Source organism: Boleophthalmus pectinirostris, unplaced genomic scaffold (genome assembly GCF_026225935.1).
Source record: "Boleophthalmus pectinirostris isolate CB_2022bp ecotype Guang Dong unplaced genomic scaffold, ASM2622593v1 HiC_scaffold_19, whole genome shotgun sequence".
NCBI classification, from domain to species: Eukaryota; Metazoa; Chordata; class Actinopteri; order Gobiiformes; family Gobiidae; genus Boleophthalmus; species Boleophthalmus pectinirostris.
In genome coordinates this window covers 36,625,439-36,646,191 of record NW_026571140.1, presented here as the reverse complement: position 1 = coordinate 36,646,191, position 20,753 = coordinate 36,625,439, and the positions used below count along the sequence as shown (strand labels likewise).

At 39.6% G+C, this 20,753-nt stretch overlaps 1 protein-coding gene across 3 annotated transcripts in view; it reads left to right on the top strand.

Moving 5' to 3' along the window:
* Positions 1-4,802: 4,802 nt before the first annotated feature.
* Positions 4,803-20,753, top strand: part of fhod1 (formin homology 2 domain containing 1) — a 155,348-nt gene continuing 139,397 nt past the window's right edge. For all 3 annotated transcript variants that reach the window (XM_055154410.1, XM_055154409.1, XM_055154408.1), the window contains exon 1: positions 4,803-5,092. In XM_055154410.1, the coding sequence (XP_055010385.1) occupies positions 4,928-5,092 (165 nt within the window). In that variant the 5' untranslated portion in view covers positions 4,803-4,927. The remainder of the gene's footprint in view (positions 5,093-20,753) is intronic.

Genomic DNA, 20,753 nt, shown 5'->3' with positions numbered 1-20,753 from the left:
AAAATCACAATACAAACAAATCAAAATATAAATATTTGAACATAAAATCAAAAAACGAGACCTTTCAGTCATATGCAGCTAAACAAGTGCTCAATTTTGTTACTTAAGTAAAAGTACAGATTCAAAGGTAAAAAGTTACTCAAGTATCACATTGAAAAAGTATTAAAACACCTGTTTAAAAATGTATTTCAAGAGTAAGAAGTAAAAGTATTATGCAGAGATTTTTAGAACAAATACATTTTACATTTTAAAGGACTAAACCAGGACAGAACCAGGACTTAAACCAGGATTGAAACCAGGTCTAAACTAGGTCTAAACCAGGAAAAACTAAATCCAGGACTAAACCAGGACTAAACTAGGTCTAAAGCAGGACTAAACCAGGAAAACTAAACCAGGTTTAAACCAGGACTGAACCAGGTCTTAAACCAGGTCTAAACCAGGACCAGGAAACTAGGAAAACTAGGTCTAAACCAGGACTGAACCAGGACTAAATCAGGACTAAACCAGGATTGAACCAGGTCTAAACCAGGTCTAAACCAGGTCTAAACCAGGACTAAACCAGGACGGACTAAACTAGGTCTAAAACAGGACTGAACCAGGACTAGAAAACCAGGACTAAATCAGGACTAAACCAGGATTGAACCAGGTCTAAACCAGGTAAACTAAACCAGGACTAAACTAAAACCAGGACTAAACCAGGAGGACTAAACTAAACCAGGACTAAATAAACCAGGATTGAACCAGGTCTAAACCAGTACTGAACCAGAACTAAACCGAGGACTAAACCAGGACTTGTATGAAAAAAAAAAAACAAAAAAAAAAACCCCGAAAATTACTTTTATAACGCGTTACTCCCAACACTGCTTCTGAACGCCATGAAATGAAAAAGTAACTATACTGGAACCTTTTACTCAGAATCAGTAGGACATTTCTGAGTATTATTATTATTTTTAGACTTTTAGACTTTACTTAGTCTTGAGTTCCTCCTCCTCCTCGGCTCTGAGTTTTAAAGTCTGACTTTGTTTGTATTTATCACTTTAGTTCTGTTCTGTGACTCACTGCTGTGGCTCGTGTCGTGTCGTCGTGAACTTTTTTCCCGTGGAGCTGCGGATCTGACCCGGGACCAGCTCGCGCGCGCCTCTCCGGCTCGTTCCGTCCGTGCGTGACTCACCTGACGTCACCGTGAGCCGAGAGACGTCAAGAGCACGGAGACAAAACAGGAAGTGAGAGAAAAACACTTACAAAATAAAGGCAAAGGTTTACGATACGCGACTAGGTTAGATGGACTAGAATTTCAAAATAAAAAACGAAATAATCATCATAAAAATACAAAATAAAAAAGAGAGAGAGAGACATAGAAATAATAAATAAATAAATAAATAAGCGAAGAGTGAGAAAAAAGAGAATAGTCTTTAATCCCAGTGGTGGAAGAAGTAAACAATTTTGTTACTTAAAAAAAGTTAAAGTACAGATTCAACGGTAAAAAGTATCTCAAGTTACTCGAGTAAACGTATCACATGGAAAAAACTCTACTGAAGTATAATTATTATTAAAGTACCTGTTTAAAAATGTACTTCGAGAGTTAAAAAGTAAAAGTATTTTGCAGAGAGTTTTAGAACAAGGAAAGACAAAGGATGAAATGTAGTGATTTTGACAATGAATTTTAGCTGATTTTAAGTGATTTAACTGATTTCTTCATTTTCCTTGAAGCTTTTGTCGATTCGGTTTGCTCAAAGTTGGGACGTTTACTCAAAGTAAATGTGTTCAAAACAAAAGAAAACTGGGATATCGCCGGTTTTTGGTGGTTGGTAATAATAAAATGTTGAAGTGAGTGTGTAATTAAGTAAAATTGTCAGTAGAGTCACATTTTCTTTGTGTTTTGGTCATTTTTAAGCAGCTTTTCTTGTAATTTACCAAAACAAATTACAATTTATGCCTCTCTTTACTGTTGGCAGGGATCAAATTGGTCAAAAATAGGGACACCTGGGACATTTCTTGTATAAAACTGGGACAAATCACTGGTTTTGGATAAATCTGCTGGGACAGGGGACACAGAGCTCAAACCTGGGACTGTACTGGGTAAATAGGGACATTTGGTCACCGTAGTTTAATTTAGGTGAGTCATTTTTTGGGGATGAGACTAAAAAGTAGTTTGTCTTTTCATCTTTTATAGCGTGGCCAGTTGGAATAGCTGCATTTTATGTTGGCATAATGTATTATAAAAGGTCTGAAATGCCTTCTTGTGTATCTGAAATGAGGTTTCTAGTGGGGACAGGGCAAAAACTGAAAAAGAAGAACTATGTCACTTTTCTGCTTTGGGATATTGTTGCCATGTAGGTGTTATGGCTTTATTATTGGCATTAAACATTAAACTATTGGGCAAGAGAAACAGAGAAATAGAGACAGTGTCAGTGAGACGTCCTTGTAGATTCCAGAGCCAAATTAAATTCTGCAAAAACTGGACAAAGATTTTAGAGTGAGTTTTAGAGTGCCCCTTTACAGCTCATAGAAAAAGTTGATTTTTTCCAACTCAATTCTGCATAATATTGATTCTATTTCTTTATAAAAAGCCGTAAATATCATTGTTTTAACGCGCTGCTCAGACTGATAAGAGATTATTTTATGACTCAGCGATGAAAAAGTGAGGTTATCTTACAAAAAATGTCATTTAAAAAAACATTTCTAAAGTAAAAGTAACACAGCTTTAACCATGCATGAGGTAAAATTATAAACTGTTTATTTTGTAATTCCAAAAGAGCTTAAAGGGGCCGGTCAGAGTCAAACAAAAGGCTGTATGTGACTCGGAAGCTTTTGCATTGACAGGCCAATTACATAACACTTTTATATAGATGTGATTGGCAACGTGTTTACCTTGAATTGATGTTGATGTTATAGAACTAACAATACACTGGGAAAAACAACAACAACAACAACAACATCGAGCTGAATTAAAATGACTTAAATTAAGAACATTTCACTTTATTTGAGTCAATCCAACTTGGCAAGTAAAATAATCTACCAATGGAATAAGTGTGTTTTTTTATTTATGTATTTATTTATTTATTTATAATTTTGTTGGCATCAATTTAAAGAAAACAACAACAACAACAAATCTGACAATTAACATAAATAGGCCTACATATTTCTACCATTTGCCTAATTCAAGCAACATTAGATTTTGTTTCTTATTTTAAGTGCATTAAGTGTAACAAGATGTATTTTCATATTTAAAGTACAAAAGGTCTTTTTCCACTGGCAGATAGTTTTACTTGTCAAGCGAAAAGATCATGATAAAACTTAACTTAACTTGGCTAGATTAAGTTACTTTCAACAAAATACTGATGCTGAACTTTTGTGCCATAGATGGACTGAACCAGGACTAAACCAGGACTAAACTAGGTCTAAACCAGGACTAAACTAGGTCTAAACCAGGACTAAACCAGGACTAAACTAGGTCTAAACCAGGACTAAACTAGGTCTAAACCAGGTCTAAACCAGGACTAAACCAGGTCTAAACCGGGACTAAACCAGGTCTAAACCAGGACTAAACTAGGTGTAAACCAGGACTAAACCAGGACAAAACTAGGTCTAAACCAGGACTAAACCAGGACTAAACTAGGTCTAAACCAGGACAAAACTAGGTCTAAACCAGGTCTAAACCAGGACTAAACCAGGTCTAAACCAGGTCTAAACCAGGACTAAACCAGGTCTAAACCAGGACAAAACCAGGACTAAACTAGGTCTGTACCAGGTCTAAACTAGGTCTAAACCAGGACTAAACCAGGACTAAACTAGGTCTAAAGCAGGACTAAACCAGGACTAAACCAGGACTAAACTAGGTCTAAACCAGGACTAAACCAGGTCTAAACCAGGACTAAACTAGGTCTAAACCAGGACAAAACTAGGTCTAAACCAGGACTAAACCAGGTCTAAACCAGGACTAAACTAGGTCTAAAGCAGGACTAAACCAGGTCTAAACTAGGTCTATACCAGGACTAAACTAGGTCTAAACCAGGACTAAACCAGGTCTAAACCAGGTCTAAACCAGGACTAAACTAGGTCTAAAGCAGGAATGAACCGAGGTCTAAACCAGAACTAGAGTAGAAATGAACCAGGACTAAACCAGGACTGGACTAGGTCTAAAGCAGGACTAAACCAGGTCTAAACTAGGTCTATACCAGGTCTAAACTAGGTCTAAACCAGGACTAAACCAGGACTAAACTAGGTCTAAAGCAGGACTAAACTAGGTCTAAACCAAAAATAACCAGGACTAAACTAGGTCTAAACCAGGACTAAACTAGGTCTAAACCAGGACTAAACCAGGACTAAACTAGGTCTAAACCAGGACTAAACCAGGTCTAAACCAGGACAAAACTAGGTCTAAACCAGGACTAAACCAGGTCTAAACCAGGTCTAAACCAGGACTAAACTAGGTCTAAAGCAGGAATGAACCGAGGACTAAACCAGGACTAGACTAGAAATGAACCAGGACTGAACTAGGTCTAAAGCAGGACTAAACCAGGTCTAAACCCGGACTAAACTAGGTTTAAACCAGGACTAAACTAGGTCTAAAGCAGGAATGAATCGAGGACTAAACCGGGAGTAAACCAGGTCTAAACCAGGACTAAACCAGGACTTGTATGAAAAAAAACCCCGAAAAACTTGACTAGATTTAGTTCTTTACAGTGTAAGAGCAGATAATCAGTTTATCTTTCAGTTCTGGCATTTTATTTTGAAAAGCCAAACCGGATGCGCTCTTTAATCCTTTCTCTAGTTTCATTTCCCTCACGCAGAGCTGCAGTCAGAGCGGAGTTTACTTCAGCAGACTCACTCTTATTCCAGCGGCGGAGACTCACGCGCGCAGACACACACGGACACCGGGCTCTCGTCTCTCTTCACGCCGCTCTCAGGCTGCGCACACGCGGCCATGGCTCCCATCACGTGCCGGGTGCAGTTCCTGGAGGACTCGGACCCGTTCGTGTGCACCAACTTCCCCGAGCCCCGCAGACCTCCGCTGGTGGAGGTGGAACAGGACCTGCCTCTGAGTGTGCAGATCGCGGGGATACACAAGCTCCTCAACGCCCCCCTCAAGGTAAGACCCACCTGAGCATCCGGCCTCACCTTTTAATCCAGCAAAAACTGCACATTTCCTTCAACTTTTTAGCCTCCTGATTGTTTTATAATGAGTTTTTAGGTTGGGTGAGGTAAGGCAGTGCTGTGGAACAATGGAAGTGTCAAGGGCTGTTTGTTGTGGTTGATCATTTCTTTTAAAGGGCCCATATTACGATATTTTCTGATCTATTTTTTTATAATATTTCTCATCAAAAACACGTCTGGGGTTGTGTTTTGTTTCATTCACGCGCGTTTAACACAAAACCCCTGCGTATTTAGGCTGAGTTCTTGCCCCAAACTGGAAACGAACTCTGTGCCACCTCGTGATGTCATGCGGTAGGCGAATACACGAAGTTCTCCGCTGTGTTTTTAAAGTCCACACTCCTTCATAGGGTGGTTAGGTTAGGTTAGGTTAGGTTGCGTTATTCGTACCCGTAGGTGAATTTGTTTCCCAAGTTTGGTCCCCACATTTCACATTTCACTCATCAATAAACACGTAAAAAACACAGTTACAAAATGAAGTGTTGCAGAACTCCAGTGCAGAATGGTTTGTTCCATCAGCAATTAGTTAAATTTATTCACCACGCTTGACTTAAATCACAATAAATATTAAAAACACATGATTTTTCCAAGACAAACATACTAAAATTGATAGATAAATAGATTACAATTTATTCATAAGTGTGATAGCGTGATACGTGAAAACTACTACTTCATGACATCACAAGGTGGAGCAGAGCGTTTTGAGCTTTGGAGATGGAGACAGACTAATCATAAAGAGTTACTCAAACATGTGTGAATGAAACAAAACACGACTCCAGGAATGTGTTTGATGAGGAAACTGCTCACAAGAGTCAATTTTGCACAATGTAAAACCTTTAAAGCTACACTGTGTAACTTTTCTGGTCGAGAGGCCGTCACACTTGTGTTTGTTTCCATGGAGACGTCAACTCTGATTCACCTCTTTCTTGCATTTATACATTTGCTTCTGCTTTTGTTGCTTTAAAAATACCAGGAACCAGGCGTTGACTTTTACTGTGGTTTACTGGGTCGCCACTCCACAGATCTGACCTGTAACTTGGCCTGGTGGTGTCATGTGTTTGTCTCCATGGTAACAGATATGTTTAATGCCATACTGCGGAATAATCAGGCAAAGCAATAAGATTTATTTTAGATTTCTTTCTGTTGGTTAAAATGGAGAAAGAAACCAGTGGACCCTGATCCATCACATATACGCGGACCGGGACTCGAACCGTAACTCGAACCGGAACTCGAACCAGGACTCAAATGGAAGTAAAACCTGAACTCAACCTGGACTAAAACCTGGACTAAAACCTGGACTAAAACCTGGACTAAAACCTGGACTAAAACCTGGACTAAAACCTGGACTAAAACCTGGACTAAAACCTGGACTAAAACCTGGTATTAAACCAGGACTCAACTCTCAACAAGACCGGGGACAAGACCGGGGACAAGACCGGGGACAAGACCGGGGACAAGACCGGGGACAAGACGGGGACAAGACCGGGGACAAGACCGGGGACAAGACCGGGGACAAGACCGGGGACAAGACCGGGGACAAACTAGGTCTAAAACTAGAACAAAATCTGGACTAAACCTGGACTGAACTGGAATTCAATCAGGACTCCTCTTGGATTCAACTGGGGCCACACTGAGACTGAACCGGGACTAAAACCGGGACTAAAACCGGGACTAAAACCGGGACTAAAACCGGGACTAAAACCGGGACTCAACTGGGAGTAAAATTTGAACTAAACCTGGAACTAAACCTGGAACTAAACCTGGAACTAAACCTGGAACTAAACCTGGAACTAAACCTGGAACTAAACCAGGACTCAAGCGGGACTCAAGCGAGACTTAACCAGGACTCAACTGGGACTCAACCTGAAACTGAACCGGGACTCAAACCGGGACTCAAACCGGGACTCAAACCGGGACTCAAACCGGGACACAAACCGGGACCCAACTGGGAGTAAAATCTGAACTCAACCTGAAAAAAAAAACATGAAACAAAACATGAAACAAAACCGGGACTCAGCTGGGACTCAGCCGGGACTAAACCAGGACTAAACCAGGACTAAACCAGGACTAAACCAGGACTAAACCAGGACTAAACCAGGACTAAACCAGGACTAAACCTGAGAACCCTGTAGTCCATCATTTATCTGTTCTGTTCTTGTGTGCTCCCCTGTGCAGGTGTGTCTGGTTTAAGTCTATTTATAGAACAGGCCTGACCAGCCCTGATGCAAAGTGTTTGATTTGCCTTGTTAATTAGGGTAAAACACAAATGCCACAGTGAACCAGAGACACACTGACACAATCATTTTATTCCTTTCTTCTTTGAGCAAGAAATACTTTAAATAATTATGACAGTTTTAGACTTTTGATTTGGGGCTTGGTCCCGGCGCTGAACATTTTCAAACTTTATGTGGAAATTATGGAAAAGATGAGATTCACAGTCCGACAATAATCACAATAACATGTTTTTACACAGCAGAATATAATTTTCAACACAAAAATAGTTGTTTCTTTACCTTTCAATATTGATAAAAATGAGAGGTACAGGCAGCAGGCGTCTCCACGGTCTTACGTAGAGTTTCCCAAACTTTTTTTGGGGGGACCCATATTTTAAAACTCACAAACCTTCGTGATCCAAGTCAATAGACATTATTCATAAATTAAAAAATAAAGGTGGATTATTGAACATGAATGAGGATATTTTACTGTTGACTGAGTGATTGTGTCTCTCTGAACAATTATTATTACTCAAGTTTTAAACAATAAAAAACAGGAATTGAAGCAGCAATAAAAGGATCCATTTCTTTTTCTTTTCAACATTCAATTGAACCAACAATATTAGAACAAAATAGTCAGTAAAATAATTACAAAAATATTAGAAATTACACAAAGCACGTCTTAATATTTCAACATTTCTAATGAGATAGTTGGGCCTGTCTGTGTTTTTGTAGCTCGTTCCAGTCCGTGTTGCAGGAGGAGAGCGCAACAGCAGATCAGGCACAACATTCAGTCTGTTTCTGTGCTTTGTCTTCATTTTTTGAGCACAGAAAATCCCAGTTCACACATATATGAAGTAGTGAAAGGAAAAATCATTGAAAAACAGTGGCCCTACTGAGGACAGGAGATTCACTCGCTCTATCACGTGTCAGAACTGAATATTGCAGATCTACATGTAGATCATGACAAGGCGACCCCCCCCAAAAAATCTTTTTTTTCGCGAACCAGTCTTTGGGAAACGATGGTCTAAAGTGAACTGCTCCGTTTGAAGGGAAAACAGACCCGGGGAGGTACCATCTCCCACAGGGGGCCAGCGCGGCTCACTTTATCTGAGGCGTAGCTGCACAAGAGGAAACAAGACGATTAGACAAGAGAGAACGCAGACTCAAAACGGCAAAAAGCAGATAAAAACACAAAATAAGAATCTCGGACCAACCGCCAACTTGATCTTGTAATAAACCGTCATATTATAAATTGAGCCAAAACAAAACTTGGGAACCGTTTGGGAACCAATGACGGATCAGAGCCCGGTGCCCAGAGCTTAGAAACACCACTGGGCTGGAGGGAGCTGCACCAAACAGGACCAGGCCCCAAACCACGTGGCACTAGAAAAGAGGCTCACGTGAAACCACTATTATGCAAATTTTTTTGGGTGGAACTGTGTGCTTGTGTGCAGACATCATTTTTATAAGTTGCAATAGAAGTTTAGATTAACACTGAGCTCACCTGTCACCTTCTTGTTCCCATCTTGTTGTTTTTTCAATAAAAGGGAGTGGGTCATCAGAGCCTGTGATGCAACTGAAGATTACAACACTGTGTCTTATTGAGTCTGGAATCTGTTGAGTAAATCATTGATTTTGCTGATGACAAACAATGTTCAGGGAGGGACTTTTACTTCTGATGTAATCCAGTGGCTCACTTTCCTGATTCAGAAGCAGTTGATAAAGCTTGTGTCAGTCGTGTTGCTCAGTGTGAACTCCACCGGGGTTCATCGGGAGACTTCCTCTGCTCAGAGTTACTCAGAGTTACTCTCAGGCTGCACTGAGTCAAATCTGATAATAAAAGTATCAGGCTACAAGAGGTCAAAGTTCTGGAGCCCTGAGCTTCTGTGCACTCATGTTTTAGTTTCTTTTCTTTTGTTTAGGGACACACTGACACAATATTGGTATCAGATATTGCTGCCATTATTGAATCTTGGATATTGTTTCCAAGATATCGTTTCAGTCGGTACCGGTTCAGTTAATATGCCAGTTTGGTTTATGAACTAGGGCTGGACTGCAATAATCAGGCTGGTGTCACCTAGTGCCTCCGCTCAATTTCATTTCTCTCCAGCAACTAGGTCAGGAATCAGAATACACTAGACGATTTGCAAGAACCCCAGAAGTTGTAGACCGCACACCGGCCAATCAGCGAAGAGCTGTGAAGCCATGACGTCAAACTCTAGCGCCTGTCTGGGTCCCTTTTGTGGTACAGCACAACAGTAAACAAAGCGTCGAGATGGATGTAGACGATGACAGACATTCTGTGTTGGCAACGATTCCCAAGATCTAGGATTTAAAGTTGGACAAAGAGAATGTTTGGTGAATTATATCAAGGGGAAAGACGTTATTGCCCTTCTTCCTACTGTCTTCCGACAGTTTGAAAAAGCCTCTAAGAACCGCTGCATAAACCACGTAATCCCCGCGCATCAGTGTCAGTGACACTAGAAACGTAGGAAGTTTGATTGACAACCTAACAGCCAATAGAAAATGAGGTAGCCTTGTTTTCTATTGGCTGATGTTTATCTGGCCTCACTACGTCCACAGTTGATAGATTTTCATTTATTTATTTATTTTTTGGTCATCATAATTACAACTGCTGAGTCTCTGTAATGGTGTTTTAAACTTTCAGTGACAATTTGAAACTTAAAAAAAAAAAATCCTCTGTACAACCTTTAATACACAAAATGATTAAATGTTAAATATTGATTGAACAAAATAAAGGTGTTGCCGTTTATTCATATTAGTTCAATAATGTGTGTGCATTTGATCAGCTTTGACGTTTGTTTACAGTGAGGGAAAAGGGGAAACGATTTTTAGTCAAATCTGGCTGAGATTTAAATTATATTTTACTACAGCAGCCTGAAAAAATAACTAAATCACGTATCGTACTTTTTTCTTAATATCGAAATCCAGTTTGAAATGTTAATATTAAGACACACAAACTACTGAGACTCCCGCTGTTTATTTTACTGAATCCATTATGAACTTTGTAATTATGATGCATTAACTTTTATCAAGTGGTAATTGTCAACTTCATACCATTTAGACTTTTATTTGCAGATTTGAACATGCTGAGAGTTGTTGGGAGCTGTTTGTAATCCTATTCCGTCACGTTGCTTAATTTTATCTTACCCCACGGTTTTGTAAAACGCATTTAAAAACGTTTTATTGCGCAAAAAGAACAATTAAAACCCAAATTTGGCGGCGATCAGACATTATAGTAGTAGCGCGAGTTTTTACAGCCTGTCGTAATGGTTCCCACTGTCTGTTATGGTCCCTATGTGAGGTCTGGCTCTGTATTATATAAACCTATTAATACACAACGCAGCGGCTTGGTCATGAGTCATGGAGAGGTATGAAGCAGGACTGGACCAGAGCTGCACACTGGAGCCTTAACAGAGACTCGTGCACACAACAGACTGCATTCCTTTGCACGGCGACGCACAGAGACGCATTATAAACCTGGAAGTGAAAAGCTTTTGTGTGAATGCGGTGTCCTCGTTTAAAGCCGCACTCAGGGAAAGTTATGTGGCGCTGAAGTCACGCCCTGAAGATGACACTCCTCTCACACGATGCAGCGAACACGGTGGCTGAGTGGCTGAGGTTCCAGGTTCTAGTCGCCTGGGTTTTTCTGCTTGGAGTTTGCGTGTTCCTCCCGTGTCTGGGGTTTCCTCTTGGCGCTCTGGTTTCCCCCATGAACGCAAAAACATGCACTGCAGATCAAGTCCTCCACCTCAGATCGTCCTGACCAAGCTTGGGTCCCCGATCGCTCATGCTGCCCACTCCTCTTGAAAGGATGGATGAAATGTAGAAGACAGTTTACCTGCGGGGACAATAAAGTACTACAAAACAAAACAAAAACAAAAGAGCAACAGTTTGGTTTTAAATATTGCTCTATATCACAGGTGTCAAACATGCGGCCCGGGGGCCGGATCCGGCCCTCCAAGACCTTTAATCTGGCCCTCGGCTGATTTTCTACTAAAATCTTTTAATTCTATTTTTTATTAAAATATTGTTCATTTTCTGTGGTGCTTATCATAGCAGCGTCTCCAGTGTCTCTGTACGTGGCCCCTCCCACCAGAGCAGCACAAATGAAGACTTGTCTCTTTCCAAACGCTCTTAAAGGACGATCGTTTTGACTGTTGACCGTGACACCCTCATCAGAAAAATGTCCAAAATGAGAAAAGTGAAGCCGAGTGCAGGATTTTCCAAGAAAAATTTACTTATTCCTATTTATACAAGTTAATGTTAAACAAGTTCATGTTAAAACTTTGTGTTGAAATTGTATTTTTCTTGAAGTTTCAGGTTGTTCATAATATTATAATATTTTGTAAAAGAAAGAGTTCATCAATTAAAAAAGATTTCTGTAATAGATTTGCGTTTCTCTGCACAAATATTTGAACTTATTGTTATTTTTGGGGTTTATATGACATGAGTTTTCTGATCCGGCCCCTTTGGGATCAAAGTCGGTTGGATTCGGCCCCCAGACCAAAATGAGTTTGACACCCCTGCTCTATATGATAATTACTATATCAATTTAATGAGAGCTGTAACAATCATTTTTGGGGGGGTCAATATTCATTGTGGAGACTATATCTTAGTACTTGTGGGGAACCTTTTGGAGAGTGAGAGAGAGACGGAGCTAGAGATACTTTATTGATCTTGAGGAAAATTCTGGGCCTGTTTACATGAGGAAGCTTGCGGGTAAAAACTACATAATATTTTATCAGAAGTGCCTTTTGTTTCGACATGACGGCGTTTTGGGGGCTTAAAAACGCAAAAACCTGAGTGGAAAAGTTGAATACACTCCACCGTAGTGTTTCCGTCTGCACTGCCCAAGACGCAAAACTCTGGTCAGATCTACTCACGTCACGTATGCGTTTACATCACATACATCATCACCTAGCGTCACCATCGAGCCGCCTGGCATGCATACACAATCGAATTCCACACACTTTTGCGTCACCGTGTGCACGCAGATTTCCTCCTTAAAATGCTCGTCTAAACACGGAATAAAAAGTGAAGAAGCGACACCACTTTTGAGTCTTCTTCAGACCGTCATCATATAAACTTAACCTAAATTTTACTGCATTGAACTGTTGCTGCAACATTTCCACTGTGCGTTTCAGTCGTCTTTGTGCCGCAGTCAAATGTCAAGGTCAAAGGTTTTGTAGTTTCTTATTATACAGACACAAAGAAAGTGTTTGTTTCATTCTGATGTTTATTTTGTTTTGTTTTATTGACCTTTATTTTACCAGGATAGTCCCGCTGAGAGTACGGTATTTTCAGGAGCTCTGGATTATAAGGCGCACTGTCATTGAATCGTCTATTTTCAAACTTTTTTCACAAAAATTCACTGGACTTTAAACGAAACACAACAGTTGGATGGGTCAGTGGGACTTTGTTTGTGGCGTTCACGGTGACTCTGGGCTTTGTTCAGTTGTGGCGTGTAGGGAGGGTGCTGTCTGGGACCGCTGGATTGTCGGCGTGTTCGCAGTGACTCAGTTGTTCAGTTGTGTCTAGAAGTGGCACATTGGACTCGCTTTTTCGGATCGTTCCTTCGTTCCGTTCCTCGTCGGCGTGGAGTGATGAGTGTGTCCTGTGGGTGTTTTTCGTTGTGCGGTCGCTGTCTGCTCCGTGTGTGTTTGTGTGTTCTGCGGAAGATAAGGTAAGATAAGATAATCCTTTATTGTCTCCCATGGGAGAAATTTGTCTTGGGACAGGGGGTAACATGTTTTATCAAAAAACAGGACAACACAACACAAAGCAGCACATAAACAAACACCATAAAACAAAGTAAATATGAGACCAGTATGACCACGAGTGATGCACCAACAGGACCCTTAAATTATCCTTAACAGGCAAACCCTTGCATTCTTCTGTTCTATTAATTATTGCACATTCCCTAAGCCTATGTGCAGTTTTGATTGGGTGGTGCGGCTTTGTAGTTTACTGAAGTCGTGCTGGGACACCGGAGTGGATTCGTGTATACGGCGCTCTGGACTGTGGGGCGCGGTCGTTTTTTGATGGGGTTGGAGGTAGGGCTGGGCGATATGGATCAAAAAATATATCTCGATATATTTAGCTATATCTCGATATACGATATATATCTCGATATACGATATATATCGATATACGATATATATCTCGATATATATATCTCGATAGTTCAAGAAAAAATAACCCCCTAAAACTGAAAACTGCAGAAACAAACATGTCAAATTCCACAAGGTCTTTTTTTTTAATTGAAGTGTAAGAGGTCGGCAGTTCATGTAGGAACATTTAATATTACAAAAAACCCTAATTACATAAATAATAATTTAACTATAAAATAAAAGAAATAATACATATTTCCTTCTTTTCATTCATAAATAAAACAACTCAACTCAAGCTCATCTTTGCATTAACTCTGTTATCCAGACCAGAACCAGAACCATGAGCTCCTTTAGCAGAAGAAGCTCAGGATGTTCCTTATTTTAACAGACACATGTTCCTCACCAGCGTCAGGAGCTCTGAGGTTTAATCCCACAATCCACTGCAGATCAAACCCAACGTTTCCAAACACTATTGTACAAGTGACACTGCAGCAGATTATTCATTAAAATATTCTGCATAAATAAACTTTACATTGCTATACAATATATAAGCATAACGACTCTAGAGCCACATCAGCCCGTTTGCAATAATAATGTGTTTAATGCAGTTTTGCGCACGTTTGTTTACATTTTACAGAAACGAAACTTAAGCGCATGGCTCATTTGCATAAACAGCACTTCTCATGCAGCTCAGCTCGTTTAGCTTCTTTCAGGACGCGACTCGGTGGAATATGAGGATGTGCTGCTGATGGTTTTGTCTGTAAATGGTGGAAAAGGTTCATGGTGCTTGAAGCTTTTCACTGGCACCAACTTTCGGCGTTCAGGGCGACAGTGAATGAGACACGAGCGAACAAAATCAGGGAGGTGAGGGCGACGAGAGAGAAGGTAAACAAGCGAAGAGGCGAAATCTAAATTGAATATAAGCATTGTATCGATATATACGATATGTCAGAATTTATATCGAGTTTAAAAACTATCTCGATATATTTAAAATATCGATATATCGCCCACCCCTAGTTGGAGGCTTAAGAGCACGTCTAATAGCCCGGAAAATACGGTAAGAATCTCTTTTTAAGGAGAGTCCTGGCCCCACAGGGAACCCTATTGTCCATGTTTTTAGTGGTACGGGAAACCAGAGCACCTGGAGGAAACCTACACAGACACACAGAGAACATGCAAACTCCACACAGAAAGGCCCCAGAAACAAACCCAGGACCTTTGCCACTTCGCCGTTTGGGATAATCCTGTTTTTTGCGTCTGTGGCGTAGTTAAAATTAGTTTCAGCATTACCATTTGTTTATATTTTCTTCAGCAGTACGTCGCATTTCAAAATGTGTTATCATGCCCGACCTGGATAAAATGACGTCACTTTTGTTGTTTCCCTGAAGTCGTTTTCCGCGTCAATTATTAAAGAAAAAGTCTGGAGCTGCATTCCAACCACCAATCAAGTCCCCACCTTTACAACATGAGTCAGTGTTGCTTTATTTTCTTATCAAGTTTATTGCCCTTAATCGCCACATTATGTTCCTTGGGTTTCAAACCAATAAACAGTTTACCACAATTGACATAATAATCAAGGAAATGAAAATTTTAATGAACAAAAATGTAGATAGAGAGATGTCAGCATTGTCACATGTCAACATTAAACAGTAGTTATTTATTTACTCAAAAGAATTCTGAGAAATGTCGCCTATACAGCTGTTTAAATTCCAGTACAAATATTGATAGAGTTTAGGAAAGGCTTTAAAGGTGGGGTGTTTTTTTAGAGGGTGTATTTTACTTCTTAATTGCTCACACATAACATATCTAGATCACAGTGTTACCTTGAAATACCTTTTGAAAATGCTGAATTTGCTGAACACAACAACAAACAACAAATTAACATGTTTTAGGAGTTTCACTTTCACTTTTGACGCTCTGAGTCAAAAGTCATTCTGCTAATTTAACTACTACGCATCTCGTCAGATTTGTGAAGTTGTTGTATATTTATGAAGAGTTGTCTTGTGGGAGCATGGGTGATGTATCTAGGCTTGTGGACGTGGCTTTGCACAGAATCTTACAGCTAATCATAAGGAGAGGGCCCAGAAGAGATTGCTAAATTACTTAAACATGCATGGATGGATCTAAAACCTCATCAGGCGTGTTTTTTTAGAGCAGGGGTGTCAAACTCATTTTGGTCCGGGCGCTGTATCCAACCTACTTTGATCCCGAAGGGGCTGAATCAGAAAAGTCATGACATATAAACCCCAAAAATAGCAATAAGCTCAAATATTTGTGCAGAGAAACACAAATCTATTACAGAAATACTTTTTTAATTGATGAACTTTACAAAATATTATAATATTATGAACAACCTGAAACTTTAAGAAAAATGCAATTTCAACACAATGTTTTAACATTAACTTGTTTGCAAACAGGAATAAGTAAATTTTTCTTTGAAAATCCAGCACTCGGCATCCATTTTTCTCATTTTTGGCATTTTGTTGATGAGGGTGTCACGGTCAACAGTCAAAACGATCGTCCTTTAAGAGCGTTTGGAAAGAGACAAGTCTTCATTTGTGCTGCTCTGGTGGGAGGGGCCACGTACAGAGACACTGGAGACGCTGCTGTGATAAGAGACACAGAAAATTACTCATATTTTAATAGAAAATATAATCAAAATATTTTTGTAGAAAATCAGCCGAGGGCCAGATTAAAGGTCTTGGCGGGCTGGATCCAGCCCCCGGGCCGTATGTTTGACAGCCCTGTTTTAGAGGGAACAACATGGGTGAAACCTATACAGAAGAAGGACTTTGCATAATACCCCTTCTTTAATTAAATTTAATGAGAGCTTTGATCACTAGGGGTGTGCAAAAATATCAAATTATCGATATATCGTATTGCTTAATGTGATGATTCAGTATCGATATCAGGGGTTGCTGTATCGATATATCACCAAGAGTATATTTTGGTATATTGTACTAAATTATTTCATTACAGCGCTACAGTTTTGTTGCTTGTTTAAAAGAAAGGAAACTCGTTTATGTGACACATTTGACATTTTCACAGTTCTGATGATTAAAATGTTTGTGTTTCATATGAACTTTGCACAAGAAGTGGTTTAACAAAGACTTTTAGTATCACAGGCCTGATTTAGCCATTATTTTTTATTGCACCGTACTGAATCGATTTGAAATATATTCGAATCGAATCGAAAGATTCAACTCGAAAGTGGCACTGTGTATCGAGGCATGTAATGTATCAGCAACTTCTTAATGATGCCCAGTGCTACTTATCACATAGTGGCTGCAGTTGTACTAATTGTGTTCACTCAAATATGAGGGCAAGGGTCTTAAAGGTGCACCGTGTAACTTTTTTGGGGTCCATCACCTGTTTTTTTTTCTGTAGAAATGTCATTGCTCTGCCTGGAATGTTCCACAGTATGACATTAAACAGCTTTACTTTACATTTATTTAATTACAGGTGGTTTTATAGCTCAAAAATAAGTAGAAAAAACAGATTGTGACTGTGAGCGGGGTCGCCTCTCCACAGATCTGACCTGTAACTTGGTCTGGTTTGGTCTCCATGAAGTTGAAGAAACATTCCAGACAAAGCAATAACATCTCCACGGAGAAAAGCATTTGACGGACCCTCCACCAGTAAAGTTGCACCATGTACTTTTAACTTTCATCTTGTCCATCATAACAGGAGCTTGTTTCTGTGACAGGTGAATTATCTGTGCACTCCTCCCTCTGCTCATGTCTCAGCACATTCTTTTTATGTGACACACCTCTTACTGGGTCAGTGATACAAGTTTCACAGAAAACATTCGATTAACAATATACATGTGGATTAAAGGTGCATTGTGTAACTTTTCTTGTGCAGGGCACGTCTAATGCTTTTCTCCGTTAAGTGGTTATTGCTTTGTCTGGAATGTTTTATAGTGTGGCATTAAAACTTTCTATCTTCACGGAAACCAAACCAGACCAAGTTAGAGGTCAGATCTGTGGAGAATCTGTTTGTTTTTTTGTTTTTGTTTTTGTTTTTGGGGTTTTTTTTGTATTTTTGAGCTATAAAACCACCTGTAATTAAATAAATGTAAGGTAGAGCTTTTTAATGTCATGCTGTGGAACATTCCAGACATCTCCATAGAAATAAGCAGATGACAGACCCTCCATAAGAAAAGTTACAGAATGCTTTATGTTTAAAATCACTTAATAGAGTTGTCAAAAGTACCAAAAATCAGATACTAATCAATTCAATACTAAAACAAGATACTTATTTGAGCACAACTTTAAGTCTCTCCGTAGAGTAAGTCACACCAGCCAAAAAATGCATAATGAAGAAGAAAAAAACATATATAAGTTGCACTTTTTGGGGGAAATTTAGTTTATAAAATCAGAGACCCAAGAACCGACATTTCATCTTGAAAGACAAGTTCCAGTAATAACAATAGAAGAGAGAACAGCAGACTGTTAACGTCACATATGAACAGTTCATCAGATAAACTGTAACATAAACAACAGAACAGAACAAGTTTACCAAACTCTCCATCTCACTCCAAATCACTAAATCTATTCAATTCTTCATCCTCGGTGTCACTTCTGAGCAACTCCGTGATCTCTGGAGGTAAACAGACGCCGCTTCCTCTTCTGTGTCGCTATCGTCAGACTCCGCATCAGTTCCAGTTAGAATTATTCCGGCCTTTCTGAATCCTGACTGGATGGTTTTGGTGTCACTAAAATCGCTCAAATTTTACATTTTCAGTGGTACAGAAGTAATGGTGCAAACGACTGACATTGTAACTTTTTTATTTATACATTTTTTTATTATCCAAAAAAACAGACAAACAAACAAACAAAAAACTGACATGACACAGACGGGACAGAGGCTCTTTCTGCAGGAGACATGCACAGTAGAGCCAAGTGACAGCAGATACTGACACACAAGACTAGAGTCTCTCCCACCTGTCAGTGTGAAGATTTTAATATATAAGTCGCAGGAAACACCCAAACTATGATAAAAAGTGCGAGTTATAGTCCAAAAAATATGGTAGATACTAAAAAAGTCACATTTACAGGACAGACATGAACAAAACTCCTGAATAGCTTTAGAATTATCTTGAGCTGTATCAGAACAAGTACAAGACCACACAGACTAGTATAAAAAACATTAATTTGAAAGTGGAACGTCTCTTTTATTTCACAGGTTTAATTTCCCTGCTTTTTCACTTTCTGTGCCAGTAATTCTTAAGAAAAACTGTAAAATAATCTTGACTCGGGTTTTGTCGGTCTTTAAATGACTGTTCTATGAAAGGAAGGAAAGCCTTATCTGAGCTGTTGTTAGTATTACATCCGTCCATCTCTCCTTCACTTTATCTGCTGTTTACAGACCCCACCCTGTTCCTCTGCGCTCCCCGGGGACGTGCCGCCGCAACTGGGTTAGAACAGCCAGCAGAGCGTGTATGTGTGGGTCTAATATGGGTGCAGTGGACGTCGTTTGGTTTCCTTTTTCATATATCAGACCTGTATTTTTATCTAAGCTTCCCTCGTCTGTGTGCACATGTGTAATTCCCAGTTTATTCCTCAGTGAATCATCAGATACGTCTTTAAACGACCCATATTACGCTACGTTCTGATCTATGTTATAATGTTACGAACCTGGAGTTGTTTTGTTTCATTCACGCATGAAAACACTCCAAACGTTCCACCTTGTGATCTCGTGTGGTGATACAGGAAGTGCTCCATTGTGTTTTAAACTCCATACACCTCCACTAGAATCATTTGGATCATTTCAGATCTGGAATTGTCGAACTCTACTCCAGTGTTTCCAAAACTTTTCTAGGGGTCGCGACCCAGTCCTTGCGAAATAATGCTCTACTGAACAAAAGCAAAAGGTAGCTGTTAACTTAAACTACTGCTTCATGACTTCATTAAAAAGTTGCCGATACGATACATACCGTGATATCTGTGACCACTACTACTAAAAGTCTTTATTAAACCACTTCTTGTGCAAAGTTAGTATGAAACACACACATTTTAATCATCATAAAAACAGTGAAAATATTAAATGTGTCACATAAACAAGTTTCCTTCCAGTAAACAAGCAACAAAACTGTAGCTGTAACAAAATAATTTACCGTATTTTCTGCACTATAAGGCGCACTGTCATTGAATTACCTATTTTCAAACTTTTTACACACATAAACCGCACCGGACTATAAGGCACATTAAATGAAATTGTTAGTGTTTTCACAATAAATCATAATTGTTCAAACAGTTGGGTGATTACGGCGTCCAGCACGTCCACATCCCTCTCGTCATTATCCGAGTCAGTGTGGTTACTGTTCCCTGGCAGTTCAGTGATGGTTCTGGTCTTGGTGAAAGCTCGGACCACAGTTGATACTGATCCTTAGCCCAGGCATCTACGATCCATCGGCAGATTGTGGCGTAAGTCGATTGGCGCTGTCTCCCTGTCTTGGTGAATGTGTGTTCACCTTCTCTCATCCACTGCTCCCATGCAGCTCGTACTTTAACTTTATAACAGCCTTGAGTTTAAAGTCGGCGTTGTAAGCGTGTCTCTTGACAGGTGCATTTTGATGTTAAAAGGAATCACAGTATGTATTACTCCACAATGCTCCTGACTACGGGAGCTGTAATGCTGCAAGTGGTGCGGATTTGTAGTTTACTAAAGTCGTACTAAGACACCCCAATAAATTCATATATAAGGCGCTCTGGATTATAAGGCGTGCAGTCCTTTTTTGATGAAATTAAAGGCTTTTAAGTGCACCCTATAGTGCCGAAAATACGGTAGTATTACGAAAATACGGCAATATATCAATACAGCAGTCCACGATATTGATTCTGTATTATCACATTAAATGATATGATATATGAATATTTTTATATTTTTTGCACACCCCAGTTCATGACATCTCCAGGTGGAACAGAGCATTTTGAGCTTTGGAGATGTGGGCAGACTAATAATAAAGAGTGAGGTAATAGGATTATAAGCTCACACGAATCTATTTTGTGTAATATTAGACCTTTAATCTAAAAATGGAAATGGATTTGCAATAGAGCTAAGAGACTTTAAGAGACTTCAAAAACTTTCCTGGCTGAAACTATTTTTAAATTCAGACTCTGTTTTTATTTTTTTTATGTAAACACATCCACTGGTCTTGTTGTGACAGATAATTTTTCTGTTATTTCCTGTAATAGACAAAACGTGTTCAGACATGTTCAGATGGATGTGTAATAGAGCTCAGAGA